Source organism: Oryctolagus cuniculus, chromosome 14 (assembly GCF_051225735.1).
Source record: "Oryctolagus cuniculus isolate XC-2025 breed Fujian yellow rabbit chromosome 14, ASM5122573v1, whole genome shotgun sequence".
NCBI lineage: Eukaryota > Metazoa > Chordata > Mammalia > Lagomorpha > Leporidae > Oryctolagus > Oryctolagus cuniculus.
Window position 1 is genome coordinate 68,569,796 of NC_142880.1, and position 12,568 is coordinate 68,582,363.

Here is a 12,568-nt window from a genome sequence, read left to right on the forward strand (position 1 = left end):
AACACTGAGTGTTTACATAGTGGCATATCCTTTACATTAGATGCCAAAGAACTGACAAAGTCAAATAACACATAGTCCATTCAGGGAAGGGAAAGGAAGGAGTAGATAGAAAATGTAGCCAATATTTACAGGCCAGTGTGCGCAAATGACACAGATAGAGATCTCCCATCTGCTGGTTCATTCCCCAAATATCTGGCAATAGCAGAGGCTATGTGAGGCCAAAGTCAGAAGTCTGGACATTCCATGTGAGTAGCAAGGACCCTGCCCCCTGAGCCATCATCTGCTGCTTCCCAGGGTGTGTATTATCAGGAAGCTGGAATGGGGTGCAGAGTGGGACTCAAACCCAAGCCCTCAAATATGGGATGCAGGAGTCACTAGCATCATCTGAACTGCTGTGCCAAATGGCAGTCCCTGGAAGAGGTTAACTGAGGCTAGCCTTGAAGGATCATCAGGAGGTAACTCAGTAAAGATCAGGAAAGAGTGACGGAGAGGATGGTCCAGGTAGAGGAAAGCTCGCAGGCATGGATGTTCATTGTTTTAGGGAAAACAAACAGTTCTGTAATGGCTGGGTTAGAAGGGGTATGGGGAGTTGAGTTGAGGACAGTGGACAGTGAGGAATTTTGAACATCGAGGCTCGAAGAGGTGGGCCAGATCGAATCAAGATGAGCTCTCAGGCTGAACAAAAGGAGTTATAATTGTGTTTGTAAATTCAGATAGAGGTCATCAAACTGAAAACTGTATTGGGAGGCAAGAGTTGGCATCGACTCGTGTGGATCTAAGCAGGAGCACTGAGACTGAACTCAACAACTGCTTGGCCATTGCCACTGATGGGCTCTATGAACTGTGGAACAGCCACTCAGCCTCTGCATCTGGTAAAACCAGGGCCAATCCTGGTCCCCTCCGCTTCTAAATATCTATCCTCTGATGAACTTCTCTGATACATCCTTTTTTTTCCCTTTTCTTTCTTTCCTAGAAAAGGTGGCCATTAAGATCCTGGACAAGACCAAGTTAGACCAGAAAACCCAAAGGCTACTCTCCCGGGAAATCTCCAGCATGGAAAAACTGCACCACCCCAACATCATCCGCCTTTACGAAGTCGTGGAGACTCTGTCCAAGCTCCACCTGGTGATGGAGTACGCAGGGGGTGGGGAGCTCTTTGGGAAAATTAGCACGGAAGGGAAGCTCTCTGAACCAGAAAGCAAGCTCATCTTCTCCCAGATCGTGTCGGCTGTGAAGCACATGGTGAGCACGGGCAAGCAGAGTCTCGTGAGAGCTCCCCCTGCGCTGGGAGCCTGGGGCCTTGGTTCTGCCTCCCTGAGGCATCCCACAGGGCTTCCGTACTGCAGAGGCAGACAGCAGTCCCTCCCTCCTGTGAGAGTCAGAAGCTGGGTTGGGACTGTGCTCTCTCTCTCTCTCTCTCTTTTTTTTTTTTTTGACAGGCAGAGTGGACAGTGAGAGAGAGAGAGACAGAGAGAAAGGTCTTCCTTTGCCGTTGGTTCACCCTCCAATGGCCATCGTGGCCGGCGCACTGCGCTGATCTGAAGGCAGGAGCCAGGTGCTTCTCCTGGTCTCCCATGGGGTGCAGGGCCCAAGCACCTGGGCCATCCTCCACTGCACTCCCTGGCCACAGCAGAGAGCTGGCCTGGAAGAGGGGCAACCGGGACAGAATCTGGCGCCCCGACTGGGACTAGAACCCGGTGTGCTGGCGCCGCAAGGATTAGCCTAGTGAGCCGCGGCGCCGGCGGGACTGTGCTCTCTGAAGTAACATCCGGGATCTCCAGTTTCACAGAAACTGAACGCAGAGCAGGCGGGTGTGCCTCACAGCCTCCCTGGCCCTCACCATTTCTCTGACCTCCTCCACCAGCCGTGTGCTCAGCTCCTTTCTGCTTCTTGGCCTTGCCCTCCTTACTCTGGGACTCCCTCTCCCGTCTCCTCACGCCTCCCATTCCAAGCCCATCCACACTTCCTAGCCGGCTCAGCTCCCCCTCTTCGGAACTTTCTTCAGTTTCATGTCAGCTCACATTGATCTTTCTTGCCTCAAGTGAACTCCCCTAGCTCTTTTTTTTTTTTCCAACCATAATAACAAAAAAGGATTTTATTTTGGGAAAATGACCTCTAATTTATGGCAAGTTTTATTTTCAGAAATAAAACCACAAAGCAACATGATCAAATTCAATCTTAAAGACTGGCATGTGGAGCAAGGCATGTTCTTATTCCTTGTAGGAACTCCTTCTTTACACTGTCAGGTACCAGGCTCTACTTTTTGGAGTGATTTCAGGCACCAAGTCATCAACAGTCATGTGTTTTAGTCATTTTTTCTTTCTTTTTTTTTTTTTTTTCTTTATTTGACAGATAGAGTTAGACAGGGAGAGAGAGAGACAGAGAGAAAAGTCTTCCTTCCATAGGTTCACCCCCAAAATGGCTGCTACAGCCAGAGCTATGCTGATTCGAAGCCAGGAGCCAGGTGCTTCCTCCTGGTCTCCCATGCGGGTGCAGGGCCCAAGCACTTGGGCCATCCTCCACTGCCCTCCCGGGCCACAGCAGAGAGCTGGACTGGAAGAGGGGCAACCGGGACTAGAACCCGGCACCCACATGGGATGCTGGCGCTGCAGATGGAGGATTAAACAAGTGAGCCACGGTGCCAGCCCCAGTCCTTTTTCTTTAATTATCTCTTTCCAGTGTGCCTTCACTTGATCCTTCCAGCCACATTCAATTAATTTAGCTCTCAGCAACTCTTTGGAGGTTCACAGTCCAAGAGTGAATGACCCCGTTGGTTGGGTGTCTGACAGAGGCTGGCAGTGGCATAACTGTGCAGAGGAGCAGCCGCATGGCAGGCCACAGAGCAGAGCTCCCCTAGCTCTTACTGCCTCTGTGCTCAGCAGCTTAGCCTGTTCTTGTGTCACTATTTTAGTTCTCTGATTATTTCTCTAGATAAATCTAGACTCCTAAGGCATGCTCCCCAGTTCCTCCACAAACTGGTTCTTCTGCACTCTGTCTTTTGTTGACTGCACTGTTAGATACACAGGAGGAATGTTCATTTGCAGACCGATCACCACTTTTAATACCCTTGTAGTGCAAGAATCTTGGCCACCCACATTACTCGGGTTTCAGTTGAGTTGGTCTGTCCACGTACTAGAAAAGGATACTTTTCTGGGGTCTATAATATTCGAGAGCCTGTTTCTAATTCACTTCTCTGCCTGGAGGATCAGGAACTCCTGGCTTAAGAATTGGCTGGGGAATCAGTGACCCATGGAGGCCCTAAATAACAGTAGAGAGCTAAAGCAGCAAGAAAAAGAAATAAGCCAGAGAGAACTTGATGGTGGTGGTGGTGGGTGTTTCAGCCCTGTGGTATCATCAGTTGTCGTCTAAGTGGCTGTCTGTTGGGGTGAAGGGTCTCGGGGCCACACCATAAGGCAGACCCCGGGCAGGCAAGAGAATAGACAGGTGAAGGAGCTCCACAGTCTGCTTGGAGAATGGCGGCAGGGCAGACAAGTGCAGACGGGAGTCTTGGAAAGCTCTGTGCCCTGCCATCTCTCCCAACTCTCTGGTCTCTGAAAAGAGGAAGGAGCAATTATAGGCATGGATCCAAATATTACGGTGTCTGTTTGTTTACCGGGCACATTGCTGAACACTGTCAATCCAGTATCACATCCCATTCTCACAGCCACCTTATGAGTAGTCATCTGCACCGCATTTTGCAAGGAAGGAAACCGACATGCAGATTACGCAACTGATAGAGTTGAATCTAGAATTCACCAGCCTGGGCTCTTACCTGAAGAGGCCCACTGGGTAAAGTAACAGTAAACAATTTCCCAAGAGCACTTGGGAACTGACCAGGTCAAGGATCCTCATGAGATTGTCTGGATCCAGAGTGCAAGGTTGGGAGTAGGGCATGTGCTCACAACCCCCATGGTACCTGTTGTTAGAACCTTGCCAAATGCAGCCTCCTCCTTTGTTGGGCAGTTGTGGGAGGCCTCCAAGCCTCCTGTTTCGGCTCCAGTTAAAAGATCCCTCAGTCAGAAAAGCCCACATATGGCCCCCAAAACTAAGGATTATGGTTTCATTGTATTTCAGAATGAGTGGTTTCATAAGATCTGGATCTTACTTCTGGCACTAATTCCTGAGTCCATGTGTATGGAACAGACTCCAAGCCTAACCCCATGGAAGACTAGAACCTTTGTTTGAGGAATGTGTGCATGACATGGCTAAAGGCCATGGCAGGGCTTTGCTAACATGATTTAAGTTGATGTCCACTGAATTCTTATTACTACACCATTATTATTACAACACTGTTTGAGAGAGCAACTGATTTATTTTTGCTTCACTATCTGATTTTGAAACTGACTTTTCTCTATGTCTTCATCCACAGCATGAAAACCAAATTATTCATAGAGATCTGAAAGCAGAAAATGTATTCTATACCAGTAATACTTGTGTGAAGGTGGGTGATTTTGGATTCAGCACAGTAAGTAAAAAAGGTGAAATGCTCAACACTTTCTGTGGATCTCCTCCCTACGCTGCACCTGAACTTTTCCGAGATGAACACTACGTTGGCATTTATGTGGATATCTGGGCCCTGGGGGTGCTCTTGTACTTCATGGTGACTGGCACAATGCCATTTCGAGCAGAAACTGTGACCAAATTGAAGAAGAGCATCCTTGAGGGCACGTACAGTGTGCCTCCACACGTGTCCGAGCCCTGCCATCGACTCATCCGAGGAGTCCTTCAGCCGATACCTACAGAGAGGTTTGGGATCAGCTACATCATGAACAATGAGTGGATGCAAGGGGTGCCGTACCCCACCCCTCTGGAACCTTTCCGACTGGATCCCAAGCATTTGTCAGAAACGAGTACCCTCAAAGAAGAAGAAAATGAGGTCAAAAGCACTTTAGAACATTTGGGTATTACAGAAGAACACATTCGAAATAATCAAGGGAAAGATGCTCGAAGCTCAATCACAGGGGTCTATAGAATCATTTTACATAGAGTCCAGAGGAAAAAGGCTTCGGAGAGTGGCCCAGTAATGATGCTACCAGACCCCAAAGAAAGAGACCTAAAGAAAGGGTCCCGTGTCTACAGGGGCATAAGACACACGTCCAAATTTTGTTCAATTTTATAAATTGCATCAGATTGCTGGTAATAAACCAAGACCACTGTTACTGCTTTATAATTTTTTCATGAACAACCTGGGTGGGAACACTTTTGTAATTTTTAAATAAATTTAAATTTGAGATATGCATTTTTCCCCTTAAAAGTCTATTAGCTCAAATTCTGGTTTGATTTTGAACCTTTTCTTATTCTCAAAGTTCACCATTCATTCATTTAATCTAGAAATATCTAGTCAATGTCTGTTTTGTGCCAGGAGTAACTCTTGAAACATGCCAAGAGCATTCCAGGAGCTAGGGGCTTTAGACTGTACTTCCCCCAAAACATGGGCCATGACAGAAGCTTCCACATGAGCTAGTTTATTGGGGGAATGATCCCTAGGTACAGAAGTGAGAGACAAAGGGAATAAGGATAATCAATACAAAGATATATCATCAAGTTGGCCAGTGCTGTTGGTGACCGGTGTTTGGTCCTGCAAGATCCTCTGAGGAGTCTTATTAAAGAGACACATCTCAGGTGTCTGCCCAGGGTGTGAGCGGGGAAAACATTTATCCACCTATACCTCTCCACTGCTAGTCAAGGGTACCTCATGGTGTCACCTGCCCTGCATTTCTGGAATGTGCTATGTGAATGCCTTGTGCTTCCCATGCCTTCATAACAGAGATATGTTGGAGTGGAAAGGAAAAGGTTGACAGCATTGGCCTGAGACAGGACAGTCAATAGGAAATGCATGAGGCTGTCCAGACTTGCATGGGAATGATCATTGAATCAATATCTAGAGGAAACAGTGAGGCTGAAAAGATCTGACATGGTGCCCAGGACCATTCGACACAGCCCACACCACCATGGCTCTACTCAGATCCACCATCTATTCAGCCCTTTCATTCTGAGGGTGAGACCTGGAAGGGCTTCATGCAGCTGGCTAGTAGAGGGAGAGAGAGAGGAGAGAGAGAGAGAGAGAGTCTCCCATCCATCTCCTGGTTCACTACCCGAATGCCTGCAACAGCCAGAGAGCTGGGTCAGGAAAAAACCAGGAATTCTGTCTGGTCTCCCATAGCGGTGGCAGGGACTCAAGTACTTGAGCCATCATTTGCTCCTCCCAGGGTGCAGATTAGTAGGAAGCTGGACCAGAAGTGGAGGTGGGGCTCAATCCCTGGAACTCTGATATGGGTTGCCCATATTGCAAGAGGCAGCTTAACCTGCTGCACCACAACTCCTGCCTCTATATGAGGCATTGTTAAAGCATTGTACAGCGAACTCTGGAGGACACCATTCTAAATGTGCAGGCTACTGTCTTATCTGGTGCCTAAGCTGAGCCATTCCATTGTTTTATTGATGGCGGCTGTTTCTGCTGTTGAGGTAGGTGGTAAAATGAGGGTATTCTGCAGTCATTTGCTCTTTATCAAAAAAGTGGTCCTTGAGGCAATGTGACATTGAGATACCGTGGTAATCAATCAGGTATTCTCTACATCCTAGCATCATTGTGTTGGAGGACACACTGCAGGCAGGAAAAGCGAAACATACCGTGAGTAGATACCAATTCCAGTAAGGATGAATCACTGCTGTGTCCATCTGATGACTCCATTGATTAGATAAGGCATAACAGATTATTATATGTAATCTCCTGGTATTACATAGTCAGGTGCTCAGTTTCTAGGTTCCAGTTGCTCACCAGGAGTCTCAGTAGCTCTTGGTTGCAGAAAGCGTGCCCTTATTCCAGGATCCTACAGGGCTGTGCTGCAACCCTCTACTGGAGCTTGCCTGAAACTCCACCCCATATTTTTACATGGCACATACACAGCTTGAGTATCAAGTCAGTTTGCATTAAAGCCTGAAACTCCTGTCATATTTATTTTATGGGATCCATTTTAATATGGCATCCCTGATAAGTGGTTTGAAGAATACACTGAGTACAGAGTGAGTATGTGCTTTCAAAGTTCAGAAGGACCTACTGACTCCTATGACCCAGTCTTGGTGCTAAGAGGTAGAATGTCGCTCCCCGTCTTCGTGGAGGAACGACACAGGACCCTGCGCTGTTCTTTTGTCTGCTCGGCCCTTCCCGGGTTTGCTGCTGGTTCTTCCCGGGTTGGCTACCGACCCTTCCACCTCCGTGGAAGGGCGGTTCCCCCTGCCACTTTCCCCACTTCCGCGGGGGAGCGGCACACCGCCGGCCGGCTCTCTCGGGGGCTGCACAGGTGTTCCTTCAGATAGATGTTCCCCTTAGATGTTCCTGGTGCATGTTGTCTCTCTCCTCCTTTATAGTCCTCCTTCACCAATCCCAACTCTGCTACCCACACGCTGAGTACGCTGCTCTCCTCCAATCAGGAGTAGGTCCTACAGTTTATTGGTTGAACTGGAGGCACCTGTGTAGAAGCTGTTTTCTTCTCTCCCAGCGCCATATTGTGGGAGAGCAGATGCATAGAATAAGTCTTAATTCCAGTAACTTAGTCTAGTCCGAGTTGCTCCCCACAGTAGAAAGTGCAAGAAGTTGTTGTTTCCTGAGGAAGGAATATCTAGGCATGTCCTGGTTCATTGGTTCTCTAAATGCTTCATAAATGAGTCATGCCCTGATTGTTCAAAGGATTTACAGTTCATACTCCGGTACACATAAGTCCTACCAGGGCATCTGGAACACTTGCCAGTTTCTGATAGCCAAATCCATCTAGTATGCTGTCACAATATAGTTGACCAGCATGACATTCTGCAGAATATCAAGATGTTCAAGGTCCTTTTAGACTGTATGTAACAAAAGAGTGAGAATCTGTTCCAGATGAATGTGGACTGTTTTTTGTTTTTAATTTTTTTTTTAAGAGGCAGGGGCAGAAGCAGAGGCAGGCGGAGGCAGACAAAGGTCCCACCTACTGGTTCAGTCTCCAAATGTTGGCAATGGCTGGAACTGGGCCAGGCAGAAGCTGGGAGTAGAACTCAGTCCTGATCTCCACTTTGAGAGTAGGGGCCCAACTACTTGAGGCCCTGCTTCCCAAGATGTACATTAGCAGGACTCTGGAATTGAGTAGAACCAGGATTCACATCCAGGTAACCCAAATGGGATGCAGGCATCCCAAGCAACATCTTAATAACTAGGCCCAATTCTCATCCCTGAACCTCTTTTGGTCTTCATTTCTGATGGAAGTTGAGAATGCATTTGTCAGATCAATAGCTACATATCAAATGCCAGGGGTGGCAGCTACACCTGAGACGAACAGTACTCCATCATTTTGTATTATCTACATCGGCTTTTTCTCAGGAAAGTCTGATGGTAAGTTAAATGAGATTATGATGGGTTCCATCTCTTAAAATTTGGCAGCCCTCAAAATTGTTAATGGTAGGGGGAGGGTATTTAACCTACAGGTTAAGACACCTGTGTCCCCTATCAGAGTACCTGAGGTTGATACTCGGCTCTTACTCTTGTTCCAGCTTCTTGCTAAAGCAGACACTGGAAAGCAGCAGTGATGTCTTGAGTAGCTGGGTGCCTGGTACTCACATGGGAGACAGACCTGGACTGAGTTTCTGGTTCCCAGATTCAGCCTGGTCTAGTACCAGCATTGTGAGCGTTTGGAGAGTGAACCAGCCAATCAGAGTACTCTCTCTTTTTCTCTCTTAAAAATATTTTTTGATGGTGACACTGATAGCTGCATTTCCACATGTGACTGCTATGATTTATTAACATGGCCAAGGAGACATTTCTATGTGCTCTTGCTTCCATAATGGTTCTTACTCCACAGATCAAGGATCTAAATATATTTATCCCTAAAATATACTTGAAAATTGGGGAAATAATTGCAAAGTAGGGCACATTGTTTGCTAAGACTTTGTCCAGAACTCCATCACCTGGTTTCTATGAACCCATCTACACATAAAGCCATGATGGTATCCAACAGCTCTGAAAAATTCTGGGTATGCACATCATGTATCCACGGGAAACAAGACCTCTTCTCAAGGCCAGTTCTCCCTTTCATTGTGCACTAGATCTATACATTGGCTTAGAACAGGAAGCTGGTTAAGGGACCCTGACTTTCTCATTGTGATAGACTGCCTCAGTCTTCTGATCACTAGCTTGCTTCCTTTTGGTGGTGGTGGTGGTGGGGGAGTACAAGTCAAGTAACACTCTAGTCAGCTGTCTCTGAGAACTTCACAAATGTATAGCCACTGTTACCAAGCCCTACAGAGCAAGTCATCCTGATTTCCGCTCCAGTTTTACTACCCCATCATATCCACTTTGCCTGTGCCAACCTAGAATCCCATCATCTCTACCAATCAGGGCATGCTCAATTCCATGGCAGCATTTCCTACTGTCAGTCCCTGCCTGCAGTGGGCATCCACCACTAAGCTTTTGTTAGATGTCAGTACACTCTCACCAGTGCACTGTTTTTCAAAAATTAATTTAAGAGAGAGAGGAATGAGAAAGAATCTTCCATCTTCTGGTTTACTTCCCAAATGGTCACAACAGACATGGCTGGGCCACATTTAAGCCAGGGGCCTAGAACTCCATTTGGGCTCCCACATGGGTGGTGGGGCCCAAGTGCTTGGGCTATTTCCTATTTTTCCAGGCACATTAGCAGGAGATGGATAAGAGGTGGCATCTTTTTTTTTTTTTTTAACTTTTATTTAATGAATATAAATTTCCAAAGTACAGCTTATGGATTACAATGGCTCCCCCCCCATAACTTCCCTCCCACCCGCAACCCTCCCCTTTCCCGCTCTCTCTCCCCTTCTATTCACATCAAGATTCATTTTCAATTCTCTTTTATACAGAATATCAGTTTAGTATATATTAAGTAAAGATTTAAACAGTTTGTACCCACACAGAAACACAAAGTGTAAAATGTTGTTTCAGTACTAGTTATAGCATTAAATCACAATGTACAGCACATTAAGGACAGAGATCTTACATGAGGAGTAAATGCACAGTGACTCCTGTTGTTGACTTAACAAATTGCCACTCTTGTTTATGGCATCAGTAATCACCCTAGGCTCTTGTCATGAGTTGCCAAGGCTATGGAAGCCTTTTGAGTTCACCAACTCTGATCTTATTTAGACAAGGTCATAGTCAAAGTGGAAGTTCTCTCCTCCCTGCAGAGAAAGGTATCTCCTCTGATGGCCCCGTTCTTTCCACTGGGATCTCACTTGTGGAGATCTTTCATGTAGGTTTTTTTTTTTTTTTTTTTTTTTTTTTTTTTTTTTTTTTTTGCAGAGTGTCTTGGCTTTCCATGCCTGAAATACTCTCATGGGCTTTTCAGCCGGATCCAAATGCCTTAAGGGCTGATTCTGAGGCCAGAGTGCTATTTAGGACATCTGCCATTCTATGAGTCTGCTGTGTATGAAGAAGTGGCATCTTAATCACAGTGCCACAAACCAGCTCCACCAGTACATATTTATTGCTTTAGTGAAGGCAAAGTCTTCCTGGAGGAGCATAGTTAGGTGGTTGTTCAGTCTCATATCATGGATACACTCACACCTCCTGGAATTTTCCTAAATACTATGCCCAGGCAGGTCCACCATCTCCACTGCTTTTACTTTATGCCATAATTACAACCAAGGCCCAGTAGCCATCCCAGTAGCATAGGATCAGCTTCAGGTGGCCTTCACTCCCAATCAAGGGTGAATGCTTCCATGATAATCAAATCTCCCTTATCCCGTCTTCTATTCTTCCCTCAACCTCTATCGTTGGCCCAATACCCTCAAGATCCACTCACACATATCTTCCCCCTGCTTGCTGACAGTACCTTATTAGCCAGGTTCTGTAACTTCTTCAGTGCCTACACTATTTCCATTCAGACAGGGGATTGTATTACTCTACTCAGGCTTTGCTGAGACCTCGATCTGATTCTTGGTTTGAAGAATGAGAGAGTATTGGAAGAGAACCTAGAGAAAGTCAAGCATCACCTTGTAGGCTTCTGCCTCACTTCAGGGGATGCTTCTGCCAGCCTCACTTAGGGGAATCCTGTTATGCAAACCTGTTCAGACTCATCCCTGTAGTACTAACTGAAGTTCAGGGTCTTCCTCTCTTCCAATCAAGCCTTAACTTTGGTAAAGGGAAATTGTCAAAACTTGGTATTCTCCAGCCACACAACTCCAGCACGGGCCTATTTTAGGTATTTTTCTTCCCACTGCAAGAGATGATGCTCCTTAAACCTTGTCTTAAAGGGCCCCTGGCTTTCACTGTGCCTTGAATTGACAGTTGGCTAAAAGCTAGCCAAGTCTACAGTGTTATCGTTGACCCCCATGCTCTTCAAGTGCCAAAGGTCCCCCAATATCTGTTTCATCTTCCACTTTGATCCACGGATAGCAGTCTCAGTAATGACCATGAAGCTCCTGCATAATACCTACTTAGTACTCTCTTGATGTCATGACAAATTATCATAAACTTAATGGCTTAAAACAACACAAATTTATTACTTTACAGATCTATTAGAGATAGCAGTCTGACATGGTTCTCTATGGGCTAAAATCAAGGTGTTTTCAGGGCTCTGTTCCTTTCAGGACGCTCAAGAGGAGCTTCCGAATCTTTGTCTTGTCTTAGCTTCCCGAAGCGATGCACATTCCTTGACTCATGCTCCAGTTGCATCCACCTTCAAAGCCGAACACTCTTTGACCAACCTTCTGTAGTCATGTCTCCTTCTGAGCACAGCCATAAAAGGTTCTGTTTTTCAGGACCCATTATAAGGTTGGGCCTACCCAATCAATCCAGGATGATCTCCAGGTCACAGGTCATGGACCTTTTTTTTTTTTGGGTCATGGACCTTAATCACATCTGATTTAGTTGTGTTAGGAAATATATTCAGATTCCATGAATGGATGTCTTCAGGGGATATCATTGTGCCTCCTACAGAGAGCAGTAGGTTGTTGCCATTTGGTGCATGAACCTGTTCCAATGTCCCCATCGTGAGGGTCGCTTTCTAGGGCCACTCTAGGTACCAATGATCTTAACCTGGATTCACCCAAAAAACAGAGCCACGGATGAAATACAAGTCTTTTACTTGGGAAATAATTCAAGAAGGCAGGAGAGATGCATAGGAATGAAACAAAAGAGGCGAGGTCATACCAAATTGGTCATAGGCAAATGGTTGTTGATTCTGTAAGATCTTTTGAGGAATAGGAAATGCTCCTCATAACTGTCTACCTAGAATTGTCCACTAGCAACTTTCTAGGATCTGTCAAAGTTAGCTCCATGGGCACCTATAACTTCTGAACTTTTTGGCTGTGAATTGTTGAGTGCCAAGTGGGTTCTACAGGCAGTCCACATCAGTGAACTGAAGTGAAAGGTATGTAGCAAGACTCCAGACTGAGGTGCTAATATTATTTCTCTGAGAACTTGGCCAAAGGCTTCTTGGAATTAACTGTCACAGCAGTAGTTGGGGTAAAACTCACAGAAGTGATCTGACATATGGCCTAAGGTTTCTGATGCATAGATCAAACACAACAGTGGCCTTTAACTGACCCAGAGGGATAGGAGTAAAAT

At 46.1% G+C, this 12,568-nt stretch overlaps 1 protein-coding gene across 4 annotated transcripts in view; it reads left to right on the top strand.

Annotated features, from left to right (window-relative positions):
• The window catches only part of NIM1K (NIM1 serine/threonine protein kinase), a 72,125-nt gene extending 66,871 nt beyond the window's left edge, over positions 1-5,254 (top strand). For 3 of the 4 annotated variants that reach the window (XM_002714012.5, XM_089312757.1, XM_089312759.1), the window contains 2 exons: positions 974-1,242; positions 4,370-5,254. In XM_002714012.5, the coding sequence (XP_002714058.1) occupies positions 974-1,242; positions 4,370-5,119 (1,019 nt within the window). In that variant the 3' untranslated portion in view covers positions 5,120-5,254. The remainder of the gene's footprint in view (positions 1-973; positions 1,243-4,369) is intronic. The other variant, XM_089312758.1, reaches the window with a different exon arrangement.
• The last annotated feature ends 7,314 nt before the right edge of the window (positions 5,255-12,568 follow it).